General features: G+C 47.1%; 1 protein-coding gene across 1 annotated transcript in view; it reads right to left on the reverse strand.

Moving 5' to 3' along the window:
* MAML2 (mastermind like transcriptional coactivator 2) overlaps positions 1 to 12,181 on the reverse strand; it is a 208,543-nt gene extending 196,362 nt beyond the window's left edge. Inside the window, 2 exon segments of the mRNA XM_039563645.1 lie at positions 11,729 to 12,077; positions 12,079 to 12,181. Coding sequence (XP_039419579.1) covers positions 11,729 to 12,077; positions 12,079 to 12,122 — 393 coding nt within the window. The 5' untranslated portion in view covers positions 12,123 to 12,181.
* Positions 12,182 to 13,216: the final 1,035 nt, after the last annotated feature.

The raw sequence follows: 13,216 nt of genomic DNA on the forward strand, positions 1-13,216 counted from the left end.
CCTCTGGCCTTTCCAAACTAGAAAAACAACATTACGAAGCAGCAGCGTCAGAAGCATGAAAGGAGAGATGGGAGGGCAATAACCCAGGTGAGAGGAGGTGAATATGGAGGAGGAGAAACAGCTTATAGCTTTAGGAAGTGGAGGAGGGGGATGACAGACAAGAACTTTACTGGGGAAGGGGGTGAGTGTGACTTCAGTGACCAAAAGTGGCAATGCAAAGCTGGCGTGAGGAGTCCTTCTTACGTGTGTCAAAGAGCCTGTGCTTTGATGGCAGCCTGGGAGACCCAAGCACAGGCAGTACCTCCTGGGAGAGGGCTGCAAGAACCACATAACAAAGTGTTGCAGTAAAAAGCCCTTTTGGCACACTGGTCATCCAAAGGCTGCTACCCTTCAGAGGCATGACAGAATGAACACACATCCAGTACACTAGCAAGGGGGTTACCAACCTCACTAGCCATCCTGGCTCTAGCAGGGTCCCTCTGATGTATTGTGAGCGGTACAAATGTATGTCAAAGGCGTTACATACACAGAAAGTTTATATAGAAAGTTTTAGAAGTACATGCTGTTTACTCAAGAGACTGGATTAACTTCTGCAGAGCTATTCTGGTCCACCTGTAAACACATGGACTAAAGGGCCTTATGAAAAGTAGTTACTGTGTATTTCCAAGTGGCACCTTTTACGGCGCCTTTTAAAACCTGGATATCTTGTGTTATGAATGTTGGGGGTTTGTTTTGGTTTCTAAGTACCAAAAATGACAGGATCCTGCTATACAACTACTGGATACAATTTTTTTTTCCCCAGTTCGAAGCTGGCTTTTTCCCCCCCAAGTCCCCTAGGGCTAAACCAGTTGTGAGTTAAACTTGCAGTATAAACTGCTGCTGGCAATTGCCCTCATCCCAATGCCCTTGCTTAGATGAATAGTGAGGTCTGTATGGGATTGACCAAGGGGACAAGAGGAGAGAGGACTGTGGTGCTCCCAAGCGTGCTTACACAGGAGCTTCACAGACTTCAGACCAGGCACATCTACAGCTTCCTTAGCTGCTGAGAGTGACACTGATGGCATCCTTGGAGCTCCTACATGAAGGGTGGTCATGCCTAGTCTGAGGATGGCCGTCACACTGCACCTGGGGCTGTGTTCTCAGATTCACCATCCACATACAGACAGCAGATTGTGCCTTCAGGTTCCCTCAGGACAGCCCTTGAAGGACAGTCTAGACTTACCCAAAGGGATGGCTCAGAATAACTGAGCCTAGAATCAGCCATTAGCTGTTCTCTAAACTATGACTTTGACAGAAAGCAAGAAGATTTTGTGGTAAAGGGGGAAAAAAAAGCAGGGAGATGGGGGGGGGGGGGGGAGTGGGAGGGGGGCAGGGAAGACTGTATTTGCAGCTGCTGGACATCAAATTTCAATTCAATCAACATGACTGAGTTCCAGCTCCTGAAAAAGAGAGCTTTTGACGACATATTGACATAGCCCGAACTACAGTGGTCCAAGTGGCAGTGCTATAATTATAAGGATTATATTTAATACTGCACTTGGAAATGAATGTCTGAAACACTGTGACACTCTCTCTCTCCCTAAAAGCTGGCCAAAATATGTCCTAGGAACCATTATGGTAATACACAAAGTTGGTAGGAAAAACGAAATGTCAGAACTCAAACCATTATAAAAGGGGATCATGTGGCTGGCAGCTCAGGTCTGCTGGGAGTTGAGCAGTGAGGAGGAAAAATGAGAGTGAAAGGAAGGGCAATTGGATTTGCAGGAAAAATGGAAAGTAGTTTCTAGAAGTACAGAATTAACTGGTTTAAGGAAATAAGTCAATTGATAATTAATACACTACTTCTGAATTAGGATTCTTTTTGTAGCATGTTGTGGACTTCAGCCAGGCTGAGGCCTGTTTGTTGAACAAAGACCAAACCCTGCAAATATTTCTTGACTTGCTTAATTCGACACATCTTGATTTCAGTGCGATTACCCATGTGTGCACAATTAAGCACACGCATAAGTGTTTCCGGGAACTGGGCCATGGAGGTAAGCGGCCGCATGTTGATCACCAAGTCTATCTAGCTTGGAAGGATGTTGAACCAAAAGCTCTCAGAGAAGCAGAGAGAATGCATTTCTTTGGAAAACAAAATAATTGACTACAAACTAGCATAATGATCAGAAATAAAAAGCCTGATCCTACATTAGGCCGATGTTCCACAGTGCCACGTCCACAGTATTTCCCATAGGTGGCTTCAGGAGGGGCAAATTAGATCATAATCAAGACTGAAAAGCTCAGATGTTGAGATACCATAACAGTGAGGAAAAGGGGAGAGAAAAAGGAAAGGGAAGGGAAGGGAAGGGAAGGGAAGGGAAGGGAAGGGAAGGGAAGGCAAGGCAAGGCAAGGCAAGGCAAGGCAAGGCAAGGCAAGGCAAGGCAAGGAAAGGAAAGGAAAGGAAAGGAAAGGAAAGGAAAGGAAAGGAAAGGAAAGGAACCTGGAGTGTCTGGAGATGGTTTCTAAAGCAACAGAACCCTAAATAAATGGTCTGATTTTCCAAAGTGAAAAACATAAACTGAACAGCCCAATGCAGCATTTTTCCCAGCTGTCACTGAGGTGGTATTTCTAAAATCTGGTGGAATGACTCATCCCAGAACAACAACTGTTGCCAACAAGGTCCTTCCTTCAGGTCTAGATATTTAAATAAGGAGGTACTAAACCAAAATAAACAGAAGAATCAGGGACAGCTTCTTGTCTTGGAGTTCAGCTCTGAAGCTTCCTGTGAAGTCGCCCACTCTCCAAGGTGCCTCCCCAACCTACTGAGTAGGGATCCATGTGATCCTCTGGCCCAAGGAAGAGATTGTCTCTGCTGGAGTAAACCCCCTGTTTGTTAAACCAAATTCTTCCTTCTGCACCTAGTCACCACCTCTCACACCATGATACGTGCAGGATGCATTCTCCTGAGCCATTCTGCCCTCCACAGCAGCAAACATTACCAGTGGAAGCATGACCCTGCCAACAGGTAGCACAGTCCTCAGGTGGTTTGAGACAGACACCCTTAAACTCTGTGGGAACAAACCTGGACCAAAGACTACACTGTTGTGCAGTAACTAAACACAGCCCTGTCAGCACCAATGAATGTCCTTCTTTGGCTAGTACAGAATGCAATGATTTCAAAGATGCTCTCTGGAGCAGTGTTGTTTTGCTGAATAATTTATGTCTCGGAGTCTTCTGAAAATGAGCAGCATACACTTCAGTGCTGCAATAACTATTCAGTGGAGACAGTGCACATTTTATGTTCAGTAAGCTCATTGCTTAAACACTGTTGCCATGACTATAAGAAAGTGATTATACTATTGTTTACAAGAGACTCTCAGTAAGTCATTACCACAGTAGCCAGAGTTTTGCCTCAAGCCAAAATTTTTGGGAAGAAAAAAAAATCTCACAGGTATAATTAACTTTGTGATCAAGATAATCCATTGAAAGACTTTGGAAACTGAATACATCCTACAGTGAGGAATGAAAATAAGTAAGGATCACTAGTGTCTCAGGACTGTTGACTTACTGGTTTTCTGACTGTTTCATGGGTAAATTCCATTGGGAAGAAAATCCCTGCTAGCTAAATGACTGTTGTAACTAATTTTCAAGGAAGAAATAATTTACAGGGCAAGCACCAATATAGGAGTTCAACTGTGATGGGTAATGTTATAAAAACAAACTCCTTTGTACATAATGTAAGGGGGGAAAAAAGACTTTAAAAATTTGACTTAGAAGAAATATTTGGGATTATGAAATATGGCTTTTCAGTTTCCTGGATTGAAATCGATACCTAGAACACTTAGTTCTGAATCCTCTAGTGCATATACATATACAAGAGTCCAGTACGTGACCTCTTTATCTCAATAATGCGCTGATGATCAATAGTTTCCAAAACTAAGAAGCAATTCTGAAGCTGTCGGAAAGTCATCCTCACATTTCCTATGATCAGTAACAGGCCATGGAACACAAAGCAAAGAGATGATTAATAGAGTGCTGGACTAGGAGTCAGGAAATCTGGGCTCCATTCCCAGCTCTGCCACTGACCTGCTGTTTGGCCTCGGGCAAGACACTTGACCTTTCTGTGCTTCTGTTCCTCCTTCCATTCTTTGTCTATCTTGTCTCTTGAGGCCCTGAGCTACGCAGGGAAGGGCATGGTTCTCACTGGGTGTTTGTATAACATCTCCTCTAGGGAGGTGGCTGCAGAGACCTACAATAAAGCCAGGGTACCACCGGGATGACTCTTGCACAATTGCATGTTTTGTTTTGAAACAGAATGGCCACGATGAACCCTCTTGGGGTTCCATCTGCTAGTCCAGGATCTTACCAAGTCTTTCAGCCAGCTTCAGGCTCAGGAAGCAGGTAAATGGGTTTGCAAGATCTACATCCTCACTTGTCAGAAGCACTTTCACACCGATTCCTAATTGCTACTAATTTCTCTCCACCTTAACTCAGCTGGGTTTGCAAGCACATCAGAATTATAACTGAGTGACACAGATAAAAATAGCTACAGGAGCCATTTCTGAACAAAAGGAATTTCTTCAGGGAAATGCCAACAGCTGTAGGTGAAACTACAGGTGTGAGGTGTTTTCAAATTAAAAATAAAATAAATTACAATTTTTCAGTAAGTGTGTTGGAATTTTGTGTAAATTATTCAATTAAGCAATATTTCCTCAGTGTTTTTCTCACCCTGAGCCATAAATGTGAACCATCCTCCATTACTACCAGATGGGAGGCAACACATGCAGGGCAAGGTAGCTTCCACCTGCTTTCACTGGGGAGCAGCTGCAGCCTCACAGAGAGCTGATGACTTGTGTAACCACTCTCAGTTCCAGTCCCACTTTGCTCCCAGTTTGCTGAAGCATCAAGCACATGAAACCTGGACACAGATGACTTAATTGGGAGATTAATTTGAGCACAAACGGATGCAGAATCAAGAGCAAGTAAAGCAAGAAAATATAAAGCATACACATTTATGATTATGAACAGAAAGTTTAAAAATGCTCTTCTCTCCTAAAAAGAAGGGTCACTGCCACATCCTGCACTTTTATTGTGAATATTGGCAACATGGTGCCATGAAAGCCTAGGTCTGGAAGTCATGTGATTACGTAAAAGACTCATTCGGGTTTGTATCTCCAGTACTCAGATCTTTGGGTCAAAGGCTGAAAAGGTGATTTGAATGCACCTCAAAGGTTTTGTCAAAGCAAACATTCAAAACTCCTGTCTTAGGCTCCATCAGTAATGAATTTGGCTTCTGAGCCATAAATCTCACCATCGCATCTCAATTCACTTTACAGAAATGATAAATAGTATCTTTCATAGAGGAAACTGAGGTTTATGGAAGTGAAATAACAGGAGTAATCTGTTGAATAGATCCTAGAGTCAGAGTAGAAACACTTAGATTTTAGTTTACAGCATGCTCACCTAAAAACTGTTGCTTGAGAGTTGCAGGTACTTTGGTTGAGGTATCGGTGTTGGCACTACAGTACAATTAGGGACTGTATCTATATCTAAAAATACTTTGGAGAACCTGACAAGGCATAACAAATTCACAAGTTGGGTCTTAAGTGGTTATAAGAAGCTTTCCAATGGGAATCTAGGGCATAAATAGTTTATGCTTTTATTTAAAAGAAAAAAAAAAAGCACAGAAAAAGATCTGTATCTTACTACTGTTAAGTTGAAAATTTGATCCAAATCGCACTCAGCACAAACTCCTTCTTTTCTGCAGCCAAGACCACTGCCTCTTTCACTGCTCAAAGCTGTTCCAAAATGGAGTAGCATGATATAGGTAAGACCCTTTTCGGGTTGACAGATGCTGATTAAGATTTGTGGAAACCATGGACCTGTCAAGAATCCCATCAGTCTCATCCTACTGCTGCTGGGAGTACCACCACTGGGAATTCATACAGGGCAATGCTGACATGCAGACACTGGAGAGAGGTCAAAGAGCAAAGACCTTCCTCTTCTTCTCTTCAGAGCAGCCAAGTGGCCAAAGCTCTTCTAGGCACCATGTAGCTGATTGTGTGCTCTATAAGGTGTAACACAGTGGTTGCTTTAATCACCCGCTTGAATTCCATGACATGATGGTGTCAGGTCATTGTCATGGAGAGCTGAGCCTTCAGCAGAACCCAAGGTCCCATGTGCTTGTGAGACTGTGCCACCAGAAAAGCTAAAGCAGAGAAGGGAAATAGTGGCACAGCAGGAGACATTCGCAAGACCACAGAGACACTTTCTGGCAGACCCGGCACCTCTGTGCCAGTGCTGTGTTAGCTGGAGCAGCTTGCCAGCTTCCAGCTCCTCCTACACCACAGAGAAAGTGCAATATAAATGAAGCAGGGGAGATACCACCCTTCCCAAAGTTGTCAAAGGGACCTGGATGGAGCAATTATTTTCCAGTAATGAGATGGGTGAAGTTTCAGTTTCATAAGGCAGCAGACTTAATAAGAAAGGTAAACTACAACTGGCGTCTGAAGGCAGTATCTTGGTAGAAGGGACTGTTGACAGCAGTTAGGAAGAGGAAGAGAGGCACTGAGGGCTTTCTTAACCTGCTAACTGACTAATCTAGCTGCTGAGGCTTTTTTGGTCACTGCAACCTAACTGAACCCCACATACTCCTTCTGCAGGGAGTGTTCTTTGCAAGGGGAGAAGTACTAATAGTGATGCGAATCAAAGTTTCGGCAAAACAGCTTCTCTGACTCAGACATACATTTCTAAGGTTCAGATTTCCCCACAGAACAGCTCACATTTTTGCTGGAGTCACACTTTTCAAAGCAGAACCAACAGAAGCTGAATATCACTTTCCTTTGTTGTGGTGCTATAGACAAGAGACTCAGTTTGAGTTCTGCAGGGGATGCAAGCACTGTCTCAGAGGACATGACAAAACAGCCACGGACGTTAATAAGCCCATGGGTTGGCCTTGGAGAGCGCATCAAGTCCAGGCAGAGGCATTGATCCTCTGCTCACTGCCTACAGAAACTTTGGTGGTGGAAACAGTCTGTTAAACAGTTGCAAAATGGAGAAGACTTTCATTAAATTTATTCAAAGCTTAAAAAGTTTTAAAGGGGGCAAGTGATTTGATGGGAGAGCTAGGCCTGAAAAGGCTCCTACATACTAGCATAAATTTAACAAATTCACTTGTTGAAATGTTCATTACATACAGGTTCTATTCAGCTTCCAGGGAGTTTCTTGATTTTGGTCTGGAAAATGTTCTCACGGTTAAGGGGAACAAAGATTTTAAAATAGCACCCATGCCCATCCTAACCAAATGGCTTGCAGCAGACCAGAGGGCCCATAACAGCAGATCAGTGTTTTCCACCCACATGGGCAGTATGACTTATTTTACCTGACTCAGATACATAAATTTTCATTATCAGAACGCAGCTTGGCTCCTGCAGAAGCCCAAGGAGCAGACAGCAGTCCTTCACCTCACAAACAGAACATTGCCATTGCTTTCGCACCAAACTTTGTATCAGTCAAAAGATTGCACTCTAGCTTTGCAGAATGGTTTGTTCTTTAATCCACCTGTCCTCACCACACCATAACATCACTTCACCCCATAGCTGGTCACCTTATCCTGCTTGCTTGAGAGTGCTTCCGAATGTTATGTATGTCCACAACCAAAAAATGCAGGTATTTCTGCAGGGTACCCTGGCAGCCAACCAGCAAACAAAACAAAGAGCTTGGGAGATAGGGTAAGTGTCAACTTGGGCAAAGATACCAGAGCACAATCGTTCCTTTTAAAATACTCAAGGATCTTTAACACTAGCACAGAGGAAGCCAAACCTCAGCAAACACAGCGTGGATCATAAAAAAAAGTCCTAAGGAAATTAATTCAGGATCTCCACATAAAATAAGTGCCTAGATTGAGGTTTTACAAGTCAATCTTGGCTCTTGGTACCAGTCAAGCAACCCTGTTTTGCACTGAGGTCCTCTGGGAACTGGGACAACCCATTGACTCTTCTAGATTTGTACAGCTGTTGATGAGAATTTAGGGGAGCAGGAGGAATTAATACATTCCCCTGTTCCTTGGATACATCACTTTCATGGGATTGTTTTCCCTTTTCTTTTTTCACCTGCTTGCAGGCTACATCTGGGGAGTGGACCACTTTCACAGTCACTTTTCCAAGTACAGAAGATATTAATGCACTTAATTGTCATTCTAAATGAATTCTTATAATGATAAATTCAACACAACCGTGAGATGGGCGAAAGTAGAACAAGTCACCTGTGACTGGTGACGAACAACACACTCAAGAGCCACCGGGGTGATGGCTGCGATGAAAGAACCTGACTAGAATGATGCACTAATGCCCATGAGACAGAGTTCCCAGCTTGCACAGACCAAAATGAGCAGTGCTCAGCCTGTGTCGGAAGGACAATGGAATGAATTGGCTGCCAGAGACCTGAAACTGAAGTGCAAGAACTTTGGTATTACCAGTTCAGTGCTTAAGCCACTGAGGAATGCCCTCCAGAACTAACTGTTTATATATAACACAAATAGTATAAACAGCTAAGTGCTGGAGGGCATATACATACATATAGATGTATGTATAAAGGAAAGACAGAATATTTTATCTGTTCCTCTCTGCACCATGAAGAGTAACAACACCATATAAATAAACAAATGTCAGCTCTTGGGAAATGCAGGAAGGCAGAAAGTACAAAAGCTTCCCTAGCTGTGTCCTGAAGAATAAATTTCTCATTCACACACACCCACATCCATTGGTCCAGCTAAAAAAATCTGATCCCCAGTCTCCAATTAGAAAATGCTGTTGCCAAAGATACTTTCTCAAAAATCAAAGTAACACTGTTAAATTAAGGCCAAACCAAACTCCTCTAAAAACTCTCTCTTCTGCCAGTTTTAAACTGTCCACTGGGAAAAGATAATTATCAAATAATAGTATCAACAATGACAGATAATCACTTCAAGCTCTTTGATATGTTCAAGGAAACATTGTTTCAAATGTTACCAAGTGTCAAATATTTACTCTTGAGTCCAACTGTGTAAATGACCCATCCAAAGCCACTAAACACGGCAGGCACGCGTGTAACAAGAGCAGTGGGACCTGCAAAGCAGAGGAAACAACCCAGCTGGGTTTTGCAGACAAAGAGCCTCCTGATAGCCAGAACTCCCCAGCGAGAGTTATGACTGCCTTTGCACTTATCTGTGTGGAGCTGTGGAGTTTTTTAAACTGGTGGAGCTACAGCAAGACAGGTGGAGCTTTACATTCCCCTTGGACTCAGATATGCGTCCAGTCTCACATGCTCAGTGTGAGACTTGCACCCATGCTCTTGTCTTGTGCTTCCCTGTGCCAGAGCTGTACCTGCCACAACTGAAACGCAGAGCTGCCCCTTGTTCCAGGGCCCTGTGCACCTCACACCTGCTGTTAGGAATAATTCTGGAATTAGAGGAATAGTGCATATGAGGCTTCCACTGGATTTCCTCTTGGGAATCACCCCACAGAGGATGAATTCTGCTCAGATATTGTTCCCTTCCCTGTGCATTTATAATGCACAGGACAACAGGCTTAGTCTACTTTGTCCTTCCTCTTCAAGTACCCTTGGAATTACTGGCAAAGCAAATTCCTTTTCCAGCTATGGCTGGAGGAAAAGCAAGACTCTTCTTTCCTGGTTCATCCCTGCCCTCTGAATTTTCAAGAACAGCAACACAAAGATGTACTACCTGGTGTATGACCCTCAGCCACTTGAATTCATCCCACTCAGACACTGTGTGTTTTGCTTTTCCTTGCTAATTTTTGTAACAACGTTCTAAGGAGCTCTTGGTAATGAGAAGGTGTGTCTCCATGACACAGAGACATGACTTTGAACCGATGCCTTTCTCTGTTTCTTAATTAGGCAGCCCTACCAGAGTAGCAAATGAGGAATGTCTGTGTCGAGCATAGAGTGGGAGGATGTGCAGTGATACCATTACAACAATTCTGCTTCATGAGCCAGCATTTCCTCAGTGTCAAAACACAGTTCAGGGCCCCAAACATCATGCTCACTGAAGTCACACACCTTGTCAGCAGGATTGCCGAAGGCTAGCATGCAAAAGTGGTGGGGACTCTGTCAGACTTCTTTGCTTCTCAAGGACAGATGTGTGTGGAGTTTTCTGGGATGTAATGCAACATGCAACGTAGAGCGAGGGCCGTGCACAGTATCTCCAGCAAGCAGCAGGCTAATAAGCATTAGTGGTATTTCAGAAACAAGGACAACCTCTCAGCACTTAAAAAATGAAAATCTTTCAGTATTTTCTTGGGAGTTGTTTCATTTAGCATTTCCAAACAGCTGTCTCCAGCTATTTCATAATAATAGTAACAACTAGCAAAAAAAAAAAAAAAAAATTGAAAACAAACAAACAAAACAAAACAAAAAACTCCTCATGGGCCTGTTGCCTGATTTCAGAAAGTGAATTTTTCTGGGACGTACACTATTAGGCAAAAGCCTTTTTTTTTTTTTTTTTTTCCCATAAGGCAAGTGCAAAGCATTACATTAATACACACTGGAAAAATAAGATAATGGCTTTCTTGATTGTGACGAGGAATGTGGGGAGATTTAATCTGAACACTGAGTCAGGTGGAAGCGCCTATACTCCCCTCGGACACAATGTTATCGCGTTTAACGCTTACATCATCACCCTCACGATTGATGCTGAGTAACGCGGCCCCAAACGTCGATCCACGCACCGCACGGGTAAGAAGGGAGAAACGACCACAAAGGTCCCGTTTTAGCATTCGTCAGGCACTAAGAAAGATAAGTTGGATGTCTGGAGCAGAGGGAGCGATCTATTTTCAGCTGTTCGAATAGCAGCCGCGGGCCTATCAGGACGCAGTCACTCCTCTCTATGTTTCGCATGTGTGCCGAGAATTAAGAGTTGGGAGGCAGCACAGCGCAGCATACGCCTTCAAAAGCGTGGTGAACTGACTGCTCGTAATAAAGAAAGAGGAGAAAAGGCTTCACCTCCTTGACATGTTCAGAGCAATTTCCAGTTGAAAAAAGGTCAACGTATCATTTACAGAGAGGCAGTGCCTGGAAAACTCTCGTAACTCTGCTCCGCGAAACGCTCTGGGTGACAATAACAACCTGAGCATCGCTGGCGAGGCCGGCGCTCGGAGCTGCCCCGCAGGCACGGGCGCTCCGCTCCGGGCAGTGACCGCTGACCCGGGCGTAGGCACTGCCCGAGTTCCAGGGGCACGGCAAGAACTGAGCGAGAATACGTGCCTGAAGCCCTGGCGAACGGGATGGAGTGGGGCAGGGGAGACAATTCTGAACGCAGGCGATACTCTAGCGCTACTTTTCACCCCTGCTCGGGGTTGCGCTGACAGCGTCGGCTGCCGGTGCCCTCCTCAGGGATGCCGCTGTCACCGCCTTGGCAGGGCGATGGCAGAGGCGCGCGACTCGTTTTTAGGTCCACAGCGTGATGTAAAAAAGCCAAACCAAACCCAAAACAACACCCCGAGCAGTCCCAAAATCCCTTCGAGGAACACACACGCGACCCTCAGCCCCCCAACTCGGCGCCTGCCCACCGCTCCTCACACACTCGATGCCACCGCGGGGTCCAGCGCCTGGCAGGAACCACTGCGAGGCGCAGCGGGCCGAGCCCACGGACACCCCCGGGCCCGCGGGACGGCGCGGGCAGGGCGGGCACCCCGAGGAGCGACCGGGGGTCGGCGCGGCGCCTCCCCGCCGGCAGCGGGCGCTGTGACTCACCGCCAGGAGCGCCGAGGCGCGCTGCTCCCCCGCCGGCTGCTCCCCGTTGATGCCGCCGTTGCCGAGGAGGTGCTGGTGGTAGTCCGGGGGCGCCGCGCCGGCGGCGGCGGCGGCGGTGGGGGCGGCGGCCGCCTTGGGGTGCTTGCCGGCCTTGCGGGCGCCCTGCCCCTGCTGCACGAGGTGGAGGAGCTGCAAGGTGCTCTCCCGCTCGCGGTCGGAGCTCTCGGCGCGGCCCCGCTCGTAGCGCCCCTCGCAGCTGAGGTGGTGCTGGCGGCAGACGGCGATGCGGGCCCGCAGCCGCTCCACGATGGCGCTGTGCACCCGGGGCGCCGCCGGGCCCCCCCCAGCAGCCCGGCCCCCAGCCCCGCGGCCTGGGGGGAGCCGTGTCGCCCATCGCTGGCTGCCGGTCCTGGCCCTCCGGATGGGTCGGTCCTCACTGCCGCATGGAGGAGGGCGGGGGGTTGGGGGGGGAGGCGGGGGCAGCGGCGGGAGCCCGAGCCCGGGGGCTGGCGGCGGGGCGGAGGGCGGTCAGCCCCGCGCCCCCAGCCCACCCCCGCCCGGCCCCCGGGCGGTGACGGCCCCGCGGGGGGTTGACAGATCGGGGGGCGGGAGGGGGTCGCTAGGGCTGCGCCAGCATCGGCCGGCGGGAGGGATGGGGGTCGGGGCCGGGCAGCCCCGGCCGAGGGGCGCCCGGTGAGGGGGGACGGGGGGGCTCAGCCGAAGGAGGAGAATGGGAAAAAAAAAATGAAATAAAGCGAGCCGCTGCCTTCAAAATGAATCCCTGGGCGAAGGAGCTCTCCCTCGGGAATGAGTGAGACTTGGCAGGTTTATTGGGTTTATTTTATTTCGGGGGAGCGGGGGGTGTTATTCCTTGAAGTGGAAATTTAAGGCATTGCCGTGGTCGGCGGCGCGGAGAAACCCCCGGCGGACCGAAAATCTTGTAGGGTAGCTGGAGTGGGTTTGTTGGGGTTTCTCTCTCTCTCTCTCTCTTTTTTTTTTTTTTTTTCCTTTAAGTCTTTAGTAAATGTGCAAATAAAGAGCCGGGGAAGGAGGAGAAAGAGGAGGAGGGTCGGGTTAGTTCAGTCTTTGTGCTTTCTCGTTTCTCTCGCCCGCTCGTTGCTGGCCACTCTTCGGCGTGCGACTGTGTCCTGCTGGCTGCCGCTAAACTGTAGTTCCTCTAAAAATCAGAGAGACAGATCCCCCGGTCCGGAACAATGTCAGTCAGTGGACTTCCAGACCACGCTTCGCCTTCACTTAATTCAGCCACTGGATAAATCCGTATTGCTTTCAGTGCTCATCTCCCCCCTTAGTATTAAGCAGCAAGCTACGGACCCAGGCAAAGAACTCCTCTCGCGTACTTTCCCTTTTACTCCCAGATACTGAACAGTTTCAAGTACAGTTTCAAGAATAGCACGGAGGAGGGGGGAGAAGGGGAAGAGGGAAAAAAACCCCCAAGCAACCCAGCCCCTCTTCAGACAGTAATTACAA

Source organism: Corvus cornix, chromosome 1, assembly GCF_000738735.6.
Source record: "Corvus cornix cornix isolate S_Up_H32 chromosome 1, ASM73873v5, whole genome shotgun sequence".
NCBI lineage: Eukaryota > Metazoa > Chordata > Aves > Passeriformes > Corvidae > Corvus > Corvus cornix.